Source organism: Saccopteryx leptura, chromosome 4 (assembly GCF_036850995.1).
Source record: "Saccopteryx leptura isolate mSacLep1 chromosome 4, mSacLep1_pri_phased_curated, whole genome shotgun sequence".
NCBI classification, from domain to species: Eukaryota; Metazoa; Chordata; class Mammalia; order Chiroptera; family Emballonuridae; genus Saccopteryx; species Saccopteryx leptura.
In genome coordinates, this window is record NC_089506.1 from 220,101,370 (window position 1) to 220,122,116 (window position 20,747).

General features: G+C 52.9%; 1 protein-coding gene across 2 annotated transcripts in view; it reads left to right on the forward strand.

Annotated features, from left to right (window-relative positions):
- The first annotated feature begins 8,207 nt into the window (after positions 1-8,207).
- ZKSCAN2 (zinc finger with KRAB and SCAN domains 2) overlaps positions 8,208-20,747 on the forward strand; it is a 46,859-nt gene continuing 34,319 nt past the window's right edge. For both annotated transcript variants that reach the window (XR_010751204.1, XM_066383379.1), the window contains exons 1-6: positions 8,208-9,204; positions 10,225-10,402; positions 12,799-12,890; positions 13,637-13,763; positions 16,146-16,829; positions 19,490-19,978. Coding sequence is in view for 1 of the 2 variants with exons in the window: in XM_066383379.1 (XP_066239476.1) it covers positions 8,827-9,204; positions 10,225-10,402; positions 12,799-12,890; positions 13,637-13,763; positions 16,146-16,829; positions 19,490-19,978 (1,948 nt within the window). In the remaining variant the exon portion in view is untranslated. The remainder of the gene's footprint in view (positions 9,205-10,224; positions 10,403-12,798; positions 12,891-13,636; positions 13,764-16,145; positions 16,830-19,489; positions 19,979-20,747) is intronic.

Below are 20,747 nucleotides of genomic sequence, written 5' to 3' on the forward strand. Positions count from 1 at the left end.
AGGAATGAGCACATGGCCTAAGTCCAGCCTCTGAGACTTCTGCTCAAACTATTAGGGGAGAAAGGGGGCAGAAGGGAGTTCTCTCTTTCAAAAGATCGACAGCCACAGAGATCCTTCCTGAAAATAAGGCTGATTAGGAAGAAAGCAGAGCCAAATAAAGGAAGGAATCAGACACCTAGGGACATGATCTGGATTTCTGTATATAGCTATGCCCAAACCTAAACTTTCCCTGGACATTTCAGTTATGTGAGACAATAAATTCCCTTCATTCAACAAATATTTACTGAAGGCATACCAAGTTCTGGGCACCCTTCTGGACACTAGAATACATTAGGTAACATTTTTAAAGCCTTATTATGGCCTTCACTCGCAACTGAAATAGCCCCCTCGGTCAATAAAGACTCTGTGCTGCTTTCTGCCTGCATGATTTAACATCCTTCACGTGGATGCTTCTTTTTTGCAAGTAGACCATCGATTCACTAAGAATAAAGACCCTATGCTGTATTTTTCTGCATCACCAACTGTGATATGTACATAGTAAATAATTAACAGAGTATTTGTTAGGTCAATAAATAAAGGCTGCATTTATTGGGAATTCCACTGGTGGTGTTGAGTCTAAAAAGCACCATTTAGAAAACATGTCACAGGAGATTCCCTTCAAACACAAACAGGGCATAACGATGGAATCGGTATCAATCCACACAGAAAAGGAGTGTATCAGAGGGTGGAGTCACGATGTCGGCAGGCACGCAGGGCCTACCTCTGCACCCAGATCGTGTTCCAGAAAGGGACCCAAGAAAACATCCTGTCAGGTCATGTATACATACTCTCGATGAAAGTCAAGAAAGGTCGCAGCAATGCATCATCATTTTTTAACATAAGGAGAAAAGCTAAAAAAAAAACATAGGCAGGAGATGGCTGGCTGTGAAGACGGGAGTGGTCCAAATTCAGAATAGGAAGCCGTGGATGCTGAATGGTGAACAGAGTCTTTGAAGAACGGAGTTCAGCGCAGCTGAGTGGTCAGCTCATTCCCTGAGATTCTTATGCCCCTGGGGAAGGGGCAGCCACGACCTTCTCCTGCAGAAGAAGGCGTGACTGTGGACACAAAAGAAGGATACACAGAATGCCGCTTCAAGTATCTTGCAATTCCCAGGAGAGAGAGGAAACATTCAAGACAGAAAACAAGCTACCAGCTCACTCCACCTGGCAAGTCACCTAGTGTTTAACAGCTAATGATAAGCTGATAAAATAAAAATCATCACCAGGAGGTGAATATCGAATGCCAAGCTCCAATATGAGAGGTGGGAGGGTCAAGAATCCTCAAATCCATTGCAAAATCTAATCTAATTGTCCTTTCTCTACCCTCTTCCTATTTAATTTCTCAACAGCCTTTAACACAAGTGGCCGGTCTCTTCTTCTTGCAACAACGTTTGTTTTCCTCGGCTGCCATGACACCACACTCTAGTGGTTTTCCTTTACTTCTCTAATGGCTTCTATTGATCCTTCTGTGCTGGGCTTCTGTCAGTGTGCTACGGCTGTCGTAACAAAATACCACAGGCTGGGTGGCTTAACAGGAGTTTATCCTGGCAGACTTCTCAAGGTCAGAAGTCTGAAAGCAAGGTATCAGCAGGGCTCTGCCCTCTCTGAAGGCTCCGGGGGAGGAGCGGTCCAGGCCTCTCTCCTAACTGCCGGCAGTTCTTTGGTTTGTGGTAACATGATTCCGAGTTTCACACGGAGTTTCCCCTTTGTATGTGTGCATCTCTAAATTTCCCCTTTTTCTAAAAGACACCGGTTATAATGCATGGGGAGCCCGCTCTACTCCAGTATGACCTCATCTTAACTAATCAGAGCTACAACTATCTTATTTCCAAAGAAGAACACGTTCTGAAGTACTGGGAGTTAGGACTTCAACACATGAACCTGAGAGGGACACCAGTCAACTGTCAGAATTCTCCTCCTCAACTATCTGCTCGATGATGGGGTGCTCTGGGGTACGGGCCTACCTTCTTCCCCTTCTGTATCTATACTCTTTCTTGATCTTCTCATCAAACCTGATGGCTTTACCTATATGCTGATGACTCTGATTTTATCTCCACGTTGACTTCTCCCTGGAGGTTATCTCCAATGGTCTATTTGACACTGACTGATCTAACAGAGATCCCACAATTATTGCATCCAAACAGAATGAATGATTTTCCCAACCACAACTCCACTCCACAAACCAGTTCTTCCCAGATCAAAAACTGTAGTGCCACAACCTGGTGGCTCAAATAAAAAACCGAGGGTCCACTCTCAATCCCTCCCCTTTCCCTGGTGTTCCATTGTATGTCCTCACTCTTCTGCATTCCAAACATATAGAACCCACCCATTTCTCTCCACCTCTACCGTCACACCCAAGTCCAAGCCGTCATCACGTTTTGCTAGAACCAAACCCAAAAGCCCACACCTGGTCCTTCTTGCCGCCTTTCAATCCACTCTCAACACCATCTAGTGTTCAAGTCTCTATTAGACCATGACAGTCAGTAGCTTAAAACCCTAAAATGCCATTTATTTTTTTTTTAGAATGAACTACATACAAGTCCTTTACCACAGGCCGCCAGGGTCTTTCAGCATGGTCTGTGACTTGACTCTGGCCCGTCCCCTTGCTCACGATGCCCCGGCTCACAGAAGAACCTTCTCCCCGCCGTGAGGTCTCTGCCTGCACCCGACAGGAATGCTCCTCCACAAACCCTGCACGGGCCCGGCTCCTCCGCAGCCTTCAGCTTCCGGCTCAAACAGCAGGACTTAGAACATCTTTTCCCTGATCACACTGGATCAATAACCCCTGGCCGGTTACGTTCTGTCCCAGCACCCTCTTGATTTTTCCTCTTAGTATTGACAACCCCTGAAATGACCATCTCTGTCTGTTTCCTTATATAGTGTTTGTCTCCTGCACTCCCCACTAGAATGGAAGGTCCTCCAGGGCAGGAATTGAGTCTCTCTTTCCACCGCTGTGTCCTCAGTAGCCAGTATTGTACCTAAACCATAATTAACTTCTGTAGAGGTGTGTAACGGATGCACAGAAAAGTTCGTAGAGCCTAGAAATCATCTTATTCAAACCCGTCTGCTGAGTAGGTGAATAGCGGCCCTAGCACAGAAGTCTCCACAGAAGGAGAACTCTCTCCCAGCAACACGGAGTCACCTTCCCCTTCTCTCAGCAATGGACACCTTTCCCACTGCCTCCATCGCAAACTCCAATCCCCTCCGACCAGTGTGCACAACCTCGTCTTCCGCCACGTCCTCCCGCCATACGGCGTTCATCAACACCACTCGTGTTCACGATGGTGCCTCCCCCAGCAATGTCTTCACCCTCCCACACTAACCAGCCTTCAAGATTCCCTCTAGAGGAATTTTTTTTTTTTTCCGAAGCTGGAAACGGGGAGAGACAGTCAGACAAACTCCCACATGCGCCCGACCGGGATCCACCCGGCACGCCCACCAGGGGGTGACACTCTGCCCACCAGGGGGCGTCGCTCTGTCTCGACCAGAGCCACTCTAGCGCCTGGGGCAGAGGCCAAGGAGCCATCCCCAGCGCCCGGGACATCTTTGCTCCAATGGAGCCTCGCTGCGGGAGGGGAAGAGAGAGACAGAGAGGAAGGAGAGGGGGAGAGGTGGAGAAGCCGATGGGCGCTTCTCCTGTGTGCCCTGGCCGGGAATCGAACTCGGGACCCCTTGCACGCCAGGCCAACGCTCTACCACTGAGCCAACCGGCCAGGGCCCCTCTAGAGGAATTTTGAAGCTTGTCCTCGTACCATTGCTATGACTCTGCACTGTCACAGGCGGTCACACACAGTTCTACCATGTGACAATTATAAGACTAACTTTCTCCACCTTATTCTTAATACTTTGTGTCAGAGTTATGTTTCATCGATGTAGCTACCCACCAGTGCCTAGCATGGAGCCTCAGTGATCTAGAGAACAGTAAAAAGCTGCCGACTGCTAGCTGTAGGCCTATCGAGAACCAGTTGGGACTCTTCCGTTATCGCTCAGTGGAGTGAGGAACCGGAACACTGAGCGGCCATTCTGCTGTGTGCTATCTGACCACCGTTATTAAAACACTGGGAGAGGCAGCTTTTGATTTGTGAGATGGAAATTTACTTCAGCCTGGTATAGCTAGTTTAAGACATCACATTTGAACATACTTATAGTATGTCCAAAATAGACACACCGATACATACATACCCAACCTGTCCCCTTCCAATTTTCAATTTTTTAAAATATAGTTTGGATTTTCAGGATATAAAAGAAATAAGAGGTAACCGGCATTCCTAGGAAATTATCTTGGACCTTTTTTTTAACTTAGCATAGGCACAGACAGCACTTTTCAAAACTATTTAATGTATATTTAATGTTCCCTTTTCTAGTATCCCTATATTCAATCCCATTGGCCAAAGCGTATTATAGCTCTTCTGGTTGCCAGCCAAAGGCCTAGCAGATCAGCACCATGGACAGAGAAATGCTAAGTGGAAGAGCCCTTTTATTTTGCTTTTTTTTCTAATCATCAACAAATGTAAACGCCATTTGTATGACAGAAATGTTTTAGTTTTCCATTGCAGTTGACATTCAGTATTGTTTTGTACTAGTTTCAGGTGTACAGCCTGTGGTAGACAACCATATACATTATGTACACAAATATAAATCACCCCAATATTTCAAGTACCCACCTGACTCTTAAGAGACTATTATGCTAAGTGAACTAAGTCAGACCGAGAAAGACAAATGCCATATGATTTCACTTATATCAGAAGATCACTCTTAAGGCTGCTTATAAAATGAGAGCTATGATATCAGATGTATTACCAAAGAAAGTCTGGTTTGAATGTTCCTCTGAGGACCATGGGAAGAGAGTGCCTCTCTGGATGTGGGTCAAATCAGAGGATGGGGCCCTAAGAAAATAACCACTCCTCCGAGATGTCTCCTTGTAGCGTGATCTCCTTCATTTATTGGCCTGTATCGATTCACTACTTTTTCAACAGTCTGCTTTTCCGTTCCCAAGGGCACCAACATTTTCCTGCTGAGGTAACTGTAAACACCCACCTAGGAAATGTGGAAAAGTTTGTTCCGTTTACTCGTCTAAAATCTACGATCCTTTCTGCGTTTGCAAACTACCTTTCAAACAAATAAACGGTTTATTAAAAAAGTACGAAGGAATTTTTGATGCTTTGGAGGAGGGTTTATCATTATATGGAAGATGTGTTTAAAATGGGAGTCTCTGTCTTTCAGCAATAGATTCTGATAGTTACCGATAACATAATATGATATCTGGAACTTGTTTCCAAATAATCCTGGACCCGGGGAACAGGCAGACATGGAGGGAAGGTAGTATTGGCTATGAGCTGTAACTTGTTAAAGCCAGAGAATGAGAACATGAAAACCCTACTTTTGTGCGATTGAAAATTCCCCTTACAATATACATCTCCGTGAGCGTGTGTGTGCACCCATGCTACTGAAAGGCCGTTAAAAAAAAATCCCGGACCATAATTCCTGAAGCTCTGAAGACCTGCACCTCAGAGACCATGCAGAGCATGCTCCGACACTTCCGCTCCAAGATCAGCCTAAAGGAAGCGAGGTGACAACTGTCCCGTGAAGATTGGAGAATGTGTCGCGCTCAAGTCCGCGTGATGAAACAAGGAAGTTCAGATGCCTAGGTGTGATCGCTCTCTCCCGGAGCAAGATGTCTTCGGAAGGAAGCTTCGAAGAAAGGAAAGCTCTCTAACTAACAAAAAGCAGCTGGGGGCAGCCTGGGGGTGCAGGGCCTGAGACTGAGTGTCAGTCGGGGGTGCCTGGTTTGTGACAAGGGAGCCAAGGTCCATACCTGACCTTCTAGGTAAGAACCAAAAGCTAACATTCTAGTGGGAGAGATAAAGGTATTTGCTGATTATTTAAAAGTGCAACAACTGAACTGAACTTCTGGTCAAGATGGCAAGGTAAGTAAAGGCGGTACTCAGATTCTCCCACGAGCACATCAAAATGACAACCAAACTACAGCACAACCATTCTGCAAAATCACCTGAAAGAAACCGGCTGGCTACATGAAAAGTCCTACAACTAGGGAATTAAAGAAGAAGCCATACTGAGAGGCTGGTAGGAGGGGGACTCTGAACCAGCTGGTCCCACACCCTCCTGTGGTGATGGTTTAAAATCAGCAGGGATCTCTCAGCTGCGGAGGTCACCCTGGAGGAGCAAGGGGTCCCAGCCCCACACCAGGCCCCCCCAGCCCAGTTTCAGAACCAGGAAGAGATGTTCCATAACTTCTGGCTGTAAAAACCAGTGGAGTTTCTGGCTGAGACGGAGGGTTGGAGTCCCAAGCAGCTCCTCTTAAAGGGGCCGTGCATGGACTCACTCCAACTCCCTCCCTCTGAGCTCCAGCGCTGGGGCAGCGGCTTGAAAGGAATGGGGGACACGCAGGGAGGGACTGGAATGTTGGGCATCAGACAAGAACTGTAATTGAATAAAAAGTGCTTTTTAAAAAATAATAAGTTAAAAAATAAGTGTGATCATTTCACCTGGCTCTTTCGTTTACACAGGAAGTATGGACCTCGGTTTGCTGCAGTCCCCACCATTCCCTACTGTCTTATCCTCTACCTACTTCACTCAATTTATATTATCTGCCTGAGCCCCGCAGGCTTTTGAGTTTGTGTCCCCTGGTCTCTAATGTCCCTGGGCTGCTTGTGACACCTGCCTCTTCTCTTAAAAGCACCAAATGACCCAAGGAACTGAATATATATATAAAAGACCCTATTCTGAGCTGAATCTGAATTCTAGGTTCCCACTTAATCAATCTTAAGTAACCTTGGGCAATTATAATATATATCCCCTCGCTGAGATCTCAATGTCCTCAACTCTAAACTGAAGGTAATCCTATCTGCTTTATCCGATTTCTGTGCAACTAGAGTTGGCACACTCAGCTCTTAGCCCTGCTTTGGCTTTTGGGACCACGCTCTAACCATCCTAGCGATCCCACCAGGGTTTCTTGGGCCTGCTTTGGCTCTAGTCCCCGACATCACTGCTAGAAGGAAGGCCTCTCAGACCTCGTGACTAGGTCAACTCCCTCTGAAGTAGTAGGTTCTCAGCATCACGTTCTGCAAACGTGTTGGGTGTATTCACTACTGGGATTAACGCCTGCCTCTGCCACCAAATGGAAAGCTCAGCAGTGTGGCCCAGGTCCTGTTTGTACTCACAACCTATCAGTAGGCCCAGCATCAAACGGGTGCTCAATACACATTATTATAAAGAAACGGAAGACAAGAAAGCGGGGTGCGACCACCCCGGCCTAGGCGAGGTGCCCCAGCCTCTCCCCCACCGCCCTCACAGAGTGCCTGTTCCGACCCAGTCGCTCCCTGCCCCTGGGCTGCTGCCACGTGCTCATCCGGTTTAAACTAAGACTTGGGCACTGACTTACAATCGAGAAATTAAAAATGCTTAAAAAAAGAAAAAGAGTCACTACACTGTTTCTCAATAAGCTCTCCACTCCTAGAGCAGGGGTTTTTTGCTTTGCCCAGTGATCTGTTCTAGGCCAATGGCCCGGAACACCACCTGGCATGTGGTAAGGGGGGGAGGGAGGGAGCGATGGGTGGGCACAGCGTGGACCAGGGTCCACGGATGCGAGGACACCAAAAGCCGCCGCCGCCGCCCTGACGGGGAGTGGGGCCCAGTGGGGGGGGAAGGGAGGGGACTCCCGGCAGAGACCCACATACACACCACCTAACATGCCCAGCCACTTCCTGAGACCTTCAAGGCCAAGAGACGGCCTCACCCTGCTCCCCGGGCAAGCGAGGCGCCATTCACGAGACAAGGCCCGTGTCCCCCGCGAGGCGAGCGGGGGTCCCCGCGAGAGAGGCCACCTGCACAAGGCCAGCCACCTGCACAGGGCAGTCAGCACGTGGCCGCGACGGGTGGACTTTGCACCGTCTTCCCAGTGCTGCGCCTGCGACCCCCGATTCCCCGGGTGAAGAAAGGCGCGCACGGCCCGTTCTCATGCAGCTCACGCCCCGCTGCGTCCCCTGGGCAAGGGCCCCGCCATGCCTCCTCGCTCCTCGCGCTCTCGCGAGACTCCACGTGCTCAGCCCCTCGCCTGCGAGAAAACGCCGCCAGGTCCCCGCAGCGCGGGGACGCGGACGGCGCATGCGTGGCCGCGATTCCCAGCGCCCCCCGCGCCGTCCGCGGGAGGAGCGGACGCGAACGCCCCGGGAGAGACCTGGCTGGGTGCCCGCCGCTGCCGTCGGCTCGGGGGCGGAACCGCCCGGCGGCCTTTGCTCGGCGTGCGGAGGATTCCTGCGGACGGACGGCCCCCTTGGGCCCGGAAGCCCCGCCGGCACCGACCGCCGATCACCTAGCGCCGCAGGGCCTGGGCGCGCCGCCCTGTCCGAGCGTGGAACCCGGGACCGCGCGGGACCCTCCCCACCGGTGCCGCCCACTGCGCGGCGGCTCGCCCCTCGGAAACCCGGACGCGCCCCTCGGGGGCCCGGACACGCCCCTCGGGGGCCCGGACGCGCCCCGCCCACTGTGCGCTCTGGCCCGCGGGGAAGCTCCGGGCCCACGGGGAAGCTCCGCGCCCCCCGCGCATGCCCCGTGGCGGTGACCGAGATGCACGCCGCACAGCCCCGGCGCGGGAGCAGGCCCGGCGCGGCGACCTCGGGGCGCGCAGGTCCCGTGCGGAGGCCCGAGGGGAGCACCTACTCCCGCTGACACCGCATCGTCCCTCCCCGTCTCCCCCACGTCTCCGCGGAGCGCGGGTCCGTTTGTCCGCGCGGCGCCGGACGTGAGGCTGACCGCTGGCGCGGGAGCATGGACCCTCGGGCGGACGCTCCCTTGCAGGTCGAGGGCTGCCTGGCGATGAAGGTGGAGAAGGAGCCCGTCCTGGAGGGCGCGGGGGGCTCCCGGTCGGAGACCTTTCGCAGGTGCTTCAGGCAGTTTTGTTACGAGGACGTGAGCGGACCCCACGAAGCTTTCAGTCAACTCTGGGAACTCTGCTGCCGGTGGCTGAAGCCAGAAGTGCGCTCCAAGGAACAGATCCTCGAGCTGCTGGTCCTGGAGCAGTTTCTCACCGTTTTACCCGAGGAGATCCGGCCGTGGGCACAGAAGCAGTGTCCCGAGAGCGGAGAGGAGGCGGTGGCCCTGATCCTACACTGGGAGAAACAGGCCGGGAGAGGAGGAAGACAGCAGGTGAGAGAGCAGTTTCCAGATTTTTGTGTTTTGGACAGAAAGGCGGTGGATAGGCCGGTGTGCCCTGCAGGAAGCGCTCCCTGCTTGCGCAAGGCTCGTGGTGCTAAAGAAGACCCTTGAAGTGCATCCACTGGGAATAGGGTCGGAATTTCAAGTTCAGTAGGACAAACAGCTTTGGTTGGAAATAATGCCTTGCAAATAAAACTGAACAGTATTCGTCTAAGTATTTGTTTCAAGTCTTTGGCATAATACTTCCCAAAAATTCTATGAGAGAATTAATGCTCTCACAGGGTTTGACTTTTGCAGCTTGGTCTGAAAAAGGGCTATTGCATGTGTGCGTGCATGTGTGTGTGTGTGTGTGTGTGTGTGTGTTAGGACTTCAGCAGTTTTCCCAGGGCCTTTTAATCCTTTACTATTCCAATTCCTGTCTTTCTGTGACCTCACGCCACCCTCCTGTCACTCTTCTCCAGTGTAATTGCCAGGTCTTCATTTGTCACTGCCTTGAGAAATCTAGTTGTTTCTCAACAGCCTTTCCATTAACCTCACAAAATCTCGCAAGATTTGCAGTTTCACCTGGCACAGGATTTGCATTTGTGTGGAGAGCTGATTACCAGCTTATTTCTGTGTTGGTCAAGGATAGACCGAAGACATGGAGCTTACAAACTATGGTTTCATTTCACTAGTGAATTTGTGTTCCGATAATTCACTTCTCTGTGAACCCAGTGGGTGTGAGGACTCAGATAAGAGGTATTCTAATGACAAGAAAGCTCTGTATTACACGCCGTGCCTGACACGTTTCCCTCTCTGCATGTTAATAAGGAGCACTCTGTCCCCTTACACCCAGACTTACAGACACTCCTCTTAACACAGTGCCCTGGAGACTCCCCTCGGCAGTGGACTGACACTGTCATTCCTTCTCACATCTACCCTTCTCTGACATCTTTCGGGCGGGGGAGAATGGGCCTCCTCTGGCCCTCTTTTTCTCCCTTTTTTCATGGTGGCTTTGGCTTTACTTCCCAGGTTTGCAGTCCTGTGCACTCAGAGAAGCAAGCCCCACGTGAAGCAGTGTGGGATGTGGCAGACTTCCAGCCAGAGACCCTGCCCAGAGTGACGTCTCGGGAGGAAGCCAGAAGCCGGCACTCAGGACACCAGGAGCAGCTGAACTCAAAGAGAGAGCATCGGCCCTTACCTAGGAACGGTAACAATTCAGAAGATGTCCAGTGCAGACCACGGCACCTTTATTTTGTAGCCCTAACACTGTGACTTTTTCAGAGTAGGGTCCCCTCAGTTTTCCTTTGAGAATAAATTGAGTATTTGGAGAGAAAGACTTGATTAGCTTCAGGAGTTGGGAGTCTGTGCAGCGTACATCAAAGGGATTTAAAGACGGAATCTAGGAAAACAGGTTGCCCAGGCTGGTCTTGAAGTCTTGTAGTGTTATTTAGGAATCTCCATTCTGTAATCAGCGGTGGTTTTTAGTCCTGTCACGTGTGTGTGTGTGTGTGTGTCTGTGTGTGCGTGTGTGTGTGTGTGTGTCTGTGTTCTTAGCTGACTGCAAACAACTTGAAAACCTGTTTGGAAAGGGAAATGAGACACATATTTTCAAAAATTGACTCACAAGTAAGGCATCATGAAAGTGGCATAGGAGAGTGGTAAACGTGAGATTTCACAGAGAAGGGGCCACCGATGTCCACTGCTGCCCTAGACGTGAATGAGTCAAGTCAGACACAGGAAGTGAGCACCCGTCCTCATTTCCACAGTGGTCTCTCCATCCCTGGCTTAAAGAGAAGAACGGAAAGACCGCTGAACCAACCGTAAAAAGACACGGGCTTGCATCCTGCCTCTGCCCTCTCTGTCTGACATTGGGCGGGGCAGAGTAGCAGGTGCGTGAATGCACAGAAGTGACGTGATCGGGCGTTAGAGGCAGATAGCCTGGGTTCAGGACCTAGCTCTGCCCTTTGTCTGTGCCCTTGGTTGGTGACTTAACTTCTCAGACTTTCCATTCTGTCTCTGTAAGAAGGAAGATAATAAGGTTGTTGGTGTAGATTAAATGAGGGAGTCTGAGGGCCAGCGTGTAATAGTGCTCGCTGGATGTTAGTTTGCTTTCTCCCATAATGGGGCCATCATTCAACTTTTTCTTTTACAGAGACAGAGAGAGAGTCAGAGAGAGGGATAAACAGGGACAGACAGACAGGAATAGAGAGATAAGAAGCATCAATCATCAGTTTTTCGTTGTGACACCTTAGTTGTTCATTGATTGCTTTCTCATACGTGCCTTGACCGTGGGCCTTCAGCAGACCCAGTAACCCCTTGCTGGAGCCAGCGACCTTGCGTCCAAGCTGGTGAGCTTTTGCTCAAACCAGATGAGCCCACGCTCAAGCTGGAGACCTCGGGGTCTTGAACCTGGGTCCTCTGCATCCCAGTCCGATGCTCTATCCACTGCACCACTGCCTGGTCAGGCAACTCATGAAACTTTACATCTGTTTGACTTACACAACACCTCACCAAGAGGCAGGATCTACTACTATGCACCCCACTTTCTTATTCCTTCCAAAATGTGCATTATGATAGCATGTGTTGCGAATATTGACCGTTTCTGAACTTCCTAGTGTGTGTTTATCAGTATCTTAAGTTTCTTTGTCACGTGGACTGAATGCTCCCAGTTAACAGTTGATAAGCTTTTAGTCCAGTAAATTCATAGTGTTTCTAGGTTTCACCATCCCAGGTGATAAGGAATTCCTAAAGTGGACAAGTTTGTTCTGTCGAGGTACGTACTAGGGGTGTGGAGGACAGACAGTGTGAGGGATAGATGTCTCCAGAGGTGAATTCATTCTGAAAGAAGACCTGTGATTTCAGGCACAGATGCCGACGAGAAGAGTAAGTTTCCCAGGAGGTGATTTGATTTGCATCTGTCGAAAGTAGTAGTGTGAGCTTTTGAATTTTTGGTCACGGTAATATTTATTCTAGAAGTTTTCCTTGGACAGTTCTAGCAGAGACGTTGGAGCACAGACTGTGCTGTAGGTAAATTCTTGTGTCTTGATCCGTCTCTGGAAGGGTGTCTTGCCTGTCCACAGTCCAGGACCATGCAGCTTTGTTAGCACACTGGAGGGGATGGACTTGAACAGAGACTGCAGACTGGTCACTCACATGCCAGGCCACGCTCGTTTTGTTTCCCCTACGAAGTGTTTTTGGTGTGGGCAGTTTGTTTGTCTTTAGTTCTCAAGGTTTAAGACTTTTGATGTTCTACATAGAAGTCCAGATTTCTGGTTTCTCTAGAAAAGAGATGAAAAGCTCAGCTGTACCGGGCCATAGTCCACAAGGACGCATCAGCCGGGGCTGAGCGTTGCTGAACCCTTTCGACGGAACGTGCTCTCGCTCCCCGACGCCTTACCTGTCCCTCTCTTGATGGACTCGGTCTGCGTGCGCTCTAAAAGCACTGGCATTTGTGAGGCCTGCTTCTGGTGACCTGGTTTCGGTCAGAGTTCTGAACTCGCGGAGAAAACGATCTTGTTTTTTACATGCTCATTTCTTAAGAGGAGAAGCAGCATGAATTAAAGGACAAGGGCCCAGAGCACTAATTGTTTCTTTCTCTGACAGCACGGCCTTCTCCCTGGGTCCCCCCACCTGCTGAGGGATGGGACGCCGCAGACCAGGAAGTAACAACCACGACACTTCCTGTTGGGTCCCAGGTACAGTGTCTTATTCTCGCTGCCCTCATTTCTGGGGTCCTCGGCCACCGATTTCCTGGGCCTTCGTGGTCCTCAAAAAAAATTTATTTTTTTTTTTGTATTTTTCTGAAGCTGAAAACGGGGAGAGACAGTCAGACAGACTCCCGCATGCGCCTGACCGGGATCCACCCGGCACGCCCACCAGGGGTGACGCTCTGCCCACCAGGGGGCGATGCTCTGCCCCTCCGGGGCGTCGCTCTGTTGCTACCAGAGCCGCTCTAGCGCCTGGGGCAGAGGCCAAGGAGCCATCCCCAGCGCCCGGGCCATCTTTGCTCCAATGGAGCCTTGGCTGCGGGAGGGGAAGAGAGAGACAGAGAGGAAGGAGGGGGGGTGGAGAAGCAGATGGACGCTTCTCCTGTGTGCCCTGGCCGGGAATCGAACCCGGGTCCCCCGCACACCAGGCCGATGCTCTACCGCTGAGCCAACCGGCCAGGGCCTCAAAATTTTAATACTCCCACCAAGAGACCTTTTCCCCCTTGTTGCTTTTCCAGAGGAGACTGGACCTTTCTCTGAGTAAGGGGACACCTTGAGAGACCACCTCTCATGATTCTAGTGTTCTCTCTGCTTCACTGGGCATATGGTACACACTTGCTTCCTTGAGATCTTAGTTCTTCTTCAGGGCCTTTCTGGGCTCCATTCAGTATTGTTCATTCTTCGAAGACCCAGCGTGACTGTGCTGGTGGTCATTGCTGTCAGTGTCGTTGCAGGGACCAGTGGAAGGTGTCCACGCGGCGAGAGGCTTTTCCTACGAAAAGAGCGTACATCTGACTCCTGCCCACAGAGACCTCCGCCAGGACATCAGGGAAGAGAGTGTCAGGAGCACGGGCTCCCTGGGTAAGGAGTCTCTCCCTTGTCAGATAAAGGATTTGGGGATTTTTAACCTATTCATTCCACTGCTAATAAAATAGTCAGAAATGTTAACACTTAACGGGCTCTTCGTGGGTTACCTAAAACTCCATAAAGTCACAAGTTCTCTTTAGGATCAGTTCTTGTTTAATGATAGTAAACCCACCAATTTTCACAAAGTCTGACGTATGGGTGGATGCCCAGCAGATTTTGGTTGGTGAATAGAAACCTTATAAATGGAAGGAAAAAATAATTTTAGTACAATCACCTCAGTGGTGTGTTGTGAGTTACTTAAACAGCACAGATTTACAGGCACACGTCCCCACTGAAGTGTCACTTTACAAGCAAACTGCCACCTTAGCCATAGGGCTAAATATGATCTGTTCATGCGTAGCTACAAGTTAAGGACTACTTATAAATAAAGTTATAGGCCTAAAATATGCACTCATCCACAGTACTGCTACTATGTGCTAATTGGGCAGTCACTAGCCACACGTGGCTATTCACTTCTAAAATTAAGTCAGGTTAAACTTCAGTCCTCAGCGGCGGTGGCCACATGTGAGGAATCCAGTCACTGTATTGGACAGCACAGTCCGGGAACATTTCCATCACCACAGAAGGTTCTGTGGGACAGTGCTGCGTGTAGACCCTGGAGCACCGAGGTCACAGAGGGTTCTGTGGGACAGTGCTGCGTGTAGACACTGGAGCACCGAGGTTGCAGAGAGGGTTCTGTGGGACGGTGCTGCGTGTAGACACTGGAGCACCGAGGTCACAGAGGGTTCTGTGGGACGGTGCTGCGTGTAGACACTGGAGCACCGAGGTCACAGAGGGTTCTGTGGGACGGTGCTGCGTGTAGACCCTGGAGCACCGAGGTCACAGAGGGTTCTGTGGGACGGTGCTGCGTGTAGACACTGGAGCACCGAGGTCACAGAGGGTTCTGTGGGACGGTGCTGCGTGTACACCCTGGAGTACCGGGGTCACAGAGGGTTCTGTGGGACAGTGCTGCGTGTACACCCTGGAGCACCGGGGTCACAGAGGGTTCTGTGGGACAGTGCTGCGTGTAGACCCTGGAGCACCGGGGTCACAGAGGGTTCTGTGGGACAGTGCTGCGTGTAGACCCTGGAGCACCGAGGTCACAGAGGGTTCTGTGGGACAGTGCTGCGTGTAGACACTGGAGCACCGAGGTCACAGAGGGTTCTGTGGGACAGTGCTGCGTGTAGACACTGGAGCACCGAGGTCACAGAGGGTTCTGTGGGACAGTGCTGCGTGTAGACACTGGAGCACCGAGGTCACAGAGGGTTCTGTGGGACAGTGCTGCGTGTAGACACTGGAGTACTGAGGTCACAGAGGGTTCTGTGGGACAGTGCTGCGTGTGGACACTGGAGCACTGAGGTCACAGAGGGTTCTGTGGGACAGTGCTGCGTGTGGACACTGGAGCACTGAGGTCACAGAGGGTTCTGTGGGACAGTGCTGCGTGTAGACACTGGAGCACTGAGGTCACAGAGGGTTCTGTGGGACAGTGCTGCGTGTAGACACTGGAGTACTGAGGTCACAGAGGGTTCTGTGGGACAGTGTAGACCCTGGAGCACTGAGGTCACAGAGGGTTCTGTGGGACGGTGCTGCGTGTAGACACTGGAGCACTGAGGTCACAGAGGGTTCTGTGGGACAGTGCTGTGTGTAGACACTGGAGCACCGGGGTCACAGAGGGTTCTGTGGGACAGTGCTGCGTGTAGACACTGGAGCACCGAGGTCACAGAGGGTTCTGTGGGACAGTGCTGCGTGTGGACACTGGAGCACCGAGGTTGCAGAGAGGGTTCTGTGGGACAGTGCTGCGTGTAGACACTGGAGCACCGAGGTTGCAGAGAGGGGTGTGTCGTAGGGAGGAACGCAGTCAACCCACAGCTGTTTATGTAGGAAGCAGTTTTTATAAAATGACCAACTTCAGACCAACCGGGGACACACCGGTCACAAAGCACTCTTCCCAAAGCAGCGGGCAGCCCAGCCGCTGCGTCGCTGTGCACGCACTGGTCAGGAACGTGCTCCAGACCTGACGCAGCGTCAGGCACTGTGAGGGGATCAGAGGGCGTCACATGCGTTTCTCACCCTGAGAGGTTTTCTCTAGGAACCAGCTGGGGCAGTCAGCGGGACCTGCATGGGTAGTAAAGTGACGGTGTAAGTGATGATTGTGCCAGAGCTTGTGTCACAGTCGCTGCAGTGCACACTGTCCTGGAGAGGAGGGCCTGGGAGAGAGGTGACGGACGGGACTGACCCGTGAAGGACGGTGGTCCGGGAGAGCGTGCCGCCGCGGCGGGCGGGGCTGCAGCAGGGAGTGCGCTCTGGGTCAGCTGCGAGCTGTGTTTCTCTCTGCAGGACGTGCGTTGTCTACTCCCAGCAAGACAGCCCAGGGGGAGCCCAGGAAGGAGCCGTGGGCCGTGGGCCTCCGTCCCACCAACAGAAGGGACACTGTCCAGAGCAGCTGCGTCAGGGGAAAGGCGGGCCGCGCCGTCCCGGTCCCGGCCAGGACCGCGGGGCGGGTGTGGAGGGAGCCACAGCCGTGGGCCTTGGAGGACGAGAAGATCGCGGGCGTGCACTGGAGCTTCGAGGAGACCACGACCTTCCTGGCCATTCTCAGGGAGTCCCGCTTCTACGAGACGCTGCAGGCCTGTCCCCGGAACAGCCAGGTGTACGGGGCGGTGGCCGAGTGGCTGCGCGAGTGTGGCTTCCTGCGCACCCCCGAGCAGTGTCGGACCAAGTTCAAGAGTCTGCAGAAGAGCTACCGGAAGGCGAGAAACGGCCACGCGCCCGAGCCCTGCGCCTTCTACGAGGACATGGACGCGCTGCTGAACCCCGCAGCCCACGCGCCACCCACCAGCACGCCCAAGGGGACCGTGTCTCTCCCCAGACTGAAGAGGGTCGCTGTCAGCGCTAAAGAACGGGCCAGGTCGCTGGGGGCGGGGCATGCTGCAGGAGAGTCGGATGCGGAGGAGCCGGGCGTGGAGTTCACCCGGAAGGCGGGGGTCTGCGGTGCCCCCGTCCTGTTCCAGAACCTGAGCGGTAAGCACTGGGCTTCTCGTTCGGTCTGAAACGGTCGTGTGGTCTTGTGGGAGAAGGAGCAGCCCGGAGTGAGCGGCCGAGGGAAGGCTGTCACCCGTGCCTGCCGCCTGACGCGGTGCCGGCCACCCAGCTAAACCCCTTCCGGGTGTCTGTTCCTGGGGACAGTGCTGAGCGGCCGAGGGACTGCTGTCACCCGTGCCTGCCACCTGCCGCAGTGCCGGCCACCCAGCTACACTCCTTCCGGGTGTCTGTTCCTGGGGACAGCGCTGAGCGGCCGAGGGAGTGCTGTCACACACCTGCCGCGGTGCCGGCCACCCAGCTACACTCCTTCCGGGTGTCTGTTCCTGGGGACAGCGCTGAGCGGCCGGGGCGGCTTCTCCCTGAGGTGGGCGCACAGCACGGGTGTGCAGCACTTGGAGCCTGTGGAAAGACGAGTCTAAGCTTATCTGAGAATGGGTGTAAAGCAGCCAAGTGTTAGACTGTAGAGTCAAAGGTGCGTCATTACACTAGGACAACCAGAGGGTGTCTAACTAAAAACAGTAAAGTGGAATTCTGAAAGAAGACAAAGGAGAGAAAAAGGGAGGTGTAAATCCAAATCTTTAATTACAAACTTAATAGACTATCATACATTTGAGAAAACGATGTGATTTACAAGAGATACGTCTTAAATAGTAACACAGACATTGAAATGAAAAGGACAGAAGTGGACACACTGTCCACCTTACACAAGGAGGCCGGGACACGCCGGACGGGAGTGCCACCTAACAGCTGGGCCGGGGGACACACCGTGTCAGTACTGGGGCAGGACACTTCCGGCTCCATTTCCCTCCTGTGGAAAGTGTGACTGAGGAGGCGGGGTTGTGGTCAGTGTGCAGTGAGGGCATACAGGAAGGCACTGGGGTTGTGGTCAGTGTGCAGTGAGGGCATACAGGAAGGCACTGGGGTTGTGGTCAGTGTGCAGTGAGAGGCGTACAGGAAGGCACTGGGGTTGTGGTCAGTGTGCAGTGAGGGCGTACAGGAAGGCACTGGGTTGTGGTCAGTGTGCAGTGAGGGCATACAGGAAGGCATTGGGTTGTGGTCAGTGTGCAGTGAGGGTGTACAGGAAGGCACTGGGGTTGTGGTCAGTGTGCAGTGATTGGCATACAGGAAGGCACTGGGGTTGTGGTCAGTGTGCAGTGAGGGCGTACAGGAAGGCACTGGGGTTGTGGTCAGTGTGCAGTGAGGGCATACAGGAAGGCACTGGGTTGTGGTCAGTGTGCAGTGAGGGCATACAGGAAGGCACTGGGGTTGTGGTCAGTGTGCAGTGAGGGCATACAGGAAGGCACTGGGGTTGTGGTCAGTGTGCAGTGAGGGCGTACAGGAAGGCACTGGGGTTGTGGTCAGTGTGCAGTGAGAGGCGTACAGGAAGGCACTGGGGTTGTGGTCAGTGTGCAGTGAGGGCGTACAGGAAGGCACTGGGGTTGTGGTCAGTGTGCAGTGAGGGCGTACAGGAAGGCACTGGGGTTGTGGTCAGTGTGCAGTGAGGGCGTACAGGAAGGCACTGGGGTTGTGGTCAGTGTGCAGTGAGAGGCGTACAGGAAGGCACTGGGGTTGTGGTCAGTGTGCAGTGAGGGCATACAGGAAGGCACTGGGGTTGTGGTCAGTGTGCAGTGAGGGCGTACAGGAAGGCACTGGGGTTGTGGTCAGTGTGCAGTGAGGGCGTACAGGAAGCACTGCAGATGTTAAAGTGCAGCACAGCCTTGGTTGATATCTGTTATTAGTGATGTTTCCCTACTCCACCTTTTAAACAGGTAAGTTCTTAGAAGAAATGGGAGTATAAACCAGGTGGGAGAGTAGGGAGTGTATGTCTGACTGTTCCTGTTCAAAAGAAATAGCTCTCAGGGAAAAGAGGGAAGTGCGTTATGCACGCACAGGTGTTCGCCCGTCTGGAAGTCCATAGACGTGAGGATGGGGCTCTTGGAGTGGTCGCAAATTCCGGAATCTAGTGTTGGGACTGGAAGAGACCACCCAGGAAGATGAGGATAGAAATGACTTTTTTCACTTTACACACAAAAAACCTAGTTTAACAAGCCATGTTCCAACACGTCCTAAAAAGGTTTATTCTGCTCTAAAAGCAGAACATCTTCCTGTCTCAAAGTAGCAGACTCAGTGACATCGGCAGCTGCTACGGACATAGTTCTCCTCAAGGGAGACTGGTTCAAAGGGCCAGACGACCTTCGGGGGGACGTTCCTACTGGTGCCCCAGTCATGACTCTTAACTTGAAACTCCTAGTTCATCGCCGTCACAGTGTCAGTTTGGAGGACTGCATTATCACTCCGCCAAATACACTGAGATCATTTTATCATTTTAGTTAAAAATCTTACGAGGATTTTTACGTTATAGATTCATCTGGGAAGTGATATCCGTACAGCTTGAGTCTTCTGTGCAGAAACGTGGTACCCCTTCAGTTTTTCTAGTTCTTTCATGACTTTCAGTAAGATGTTACAAATTTTCTTTTTTTTTTTTGTATAGACCTCATTGTTGGCCAGGCGTACGCCAGGCCTATCAGTCCCCGTGCCTACTGTGAATGGGATTTGTTTTCTTTAACTTACCGTGTTTCTTAATACCGGACAGCGGCCGCAGACTCCTGACAGCTCTGAACTTTGTCCCTGAATGGCAGGTGTGCACTGGGGCTATGAGGAGACCAGGACTTTCCTCGACATCCTCCGGGAGACCCGGTTTTATGACGCGCTGCAGTCCTGCCACCGGAAGAGCAAGCTGTACGGGGCCGTGGCAGAGCGGCTGGGGGAGCACGGCTTCCTCCGGACCCCCGAGCAGTGTCGCACCAAGTTCAAGAGCCTGCAGAAGAGCTACCGCAAGGTGCAAAACGGCCACCTGCCGGAATCCTGCGCTTTCTACCGGGAGATGGACGCCCTGATAAACTCGCGGGCGTCTGGCCCCCCCAGCGCCCCCCTGGGCGTCTCGCCACCCTCAAGGCGAGAGAGAGAGGGTGCCGAGACGGAAGTCCAGGGACCGCCAGGCTGGGGGCCTGGGGAGACCCCACCAGAGGCAGCGGTGGGAGATGCTGGCAGCGAGAGAACGGGCGAGGAGGGGAGTGCACACGGGTCAGAACCCCAGGGGCCGCCGGGCCTCCTGCCCGGCTCAGATGGTAAGGCTCATCCCGGGGGCTGGTCTCAAAGACAGTCAGGGTGGTTTCCTGCAGACCCCGCCCACCGGGCATGTCACTCAGGAATTTTTTTTTTTTTTTTTTTTCTGAAGCTGGAAACGGGGAGGCAGTCAGACAAACTCCCGCATGCACCCGACCGGGATCCACCCGGCACACCCACCAGGGGCAACGCTCTGCCCACCAGGGGGTGATGCTCTGCCCCTCCGGGGCGTCGCTCTGCCGCGACCAGAGCCACTCTAGCGCCTGGGGCAGAGGCCAAGGAGCCATCCCCAGCGCCCGGGCCATCTTTGCTCCAATGGAGCCTTGGCTGCGAGAGGGGAAGAGAGAGACAGAGAGGAAGGAGAGGGGGTGGAGAAGCAAATGGGCACCTCTCCCATGTGCCCCGGCCGGGAATCAAACCCGGGTCCTCCGCACGCCAGGCCAACGCTCTACCACTGAGCCAACCGGCCAGGGCCTCACTCAGGAATATTGATGCATTCAGGAGGTGTCTGAGCACCTGTGCTGCTTGAGGCAGGGCGTATAGCCATGGCTAAACCGTGTCTGTGCCGTGGCACTTCCGGTCCAGGAGGGAGCTCACGTGCTAGGGGACCCCCACCTCAGTCTTCTCTGTGTGGGTCAGGCAGTTCTCTATCTCCTGAGAATACCGCGGGGAGGAAGATCTGGAGTTATACGTGAGGAAACACTCAGGTGAAGGAGGTGTGTCCTTAAGCCCACAGCAGAAATGTCTCAGGGATGTGTGGTGTGCGTGAGA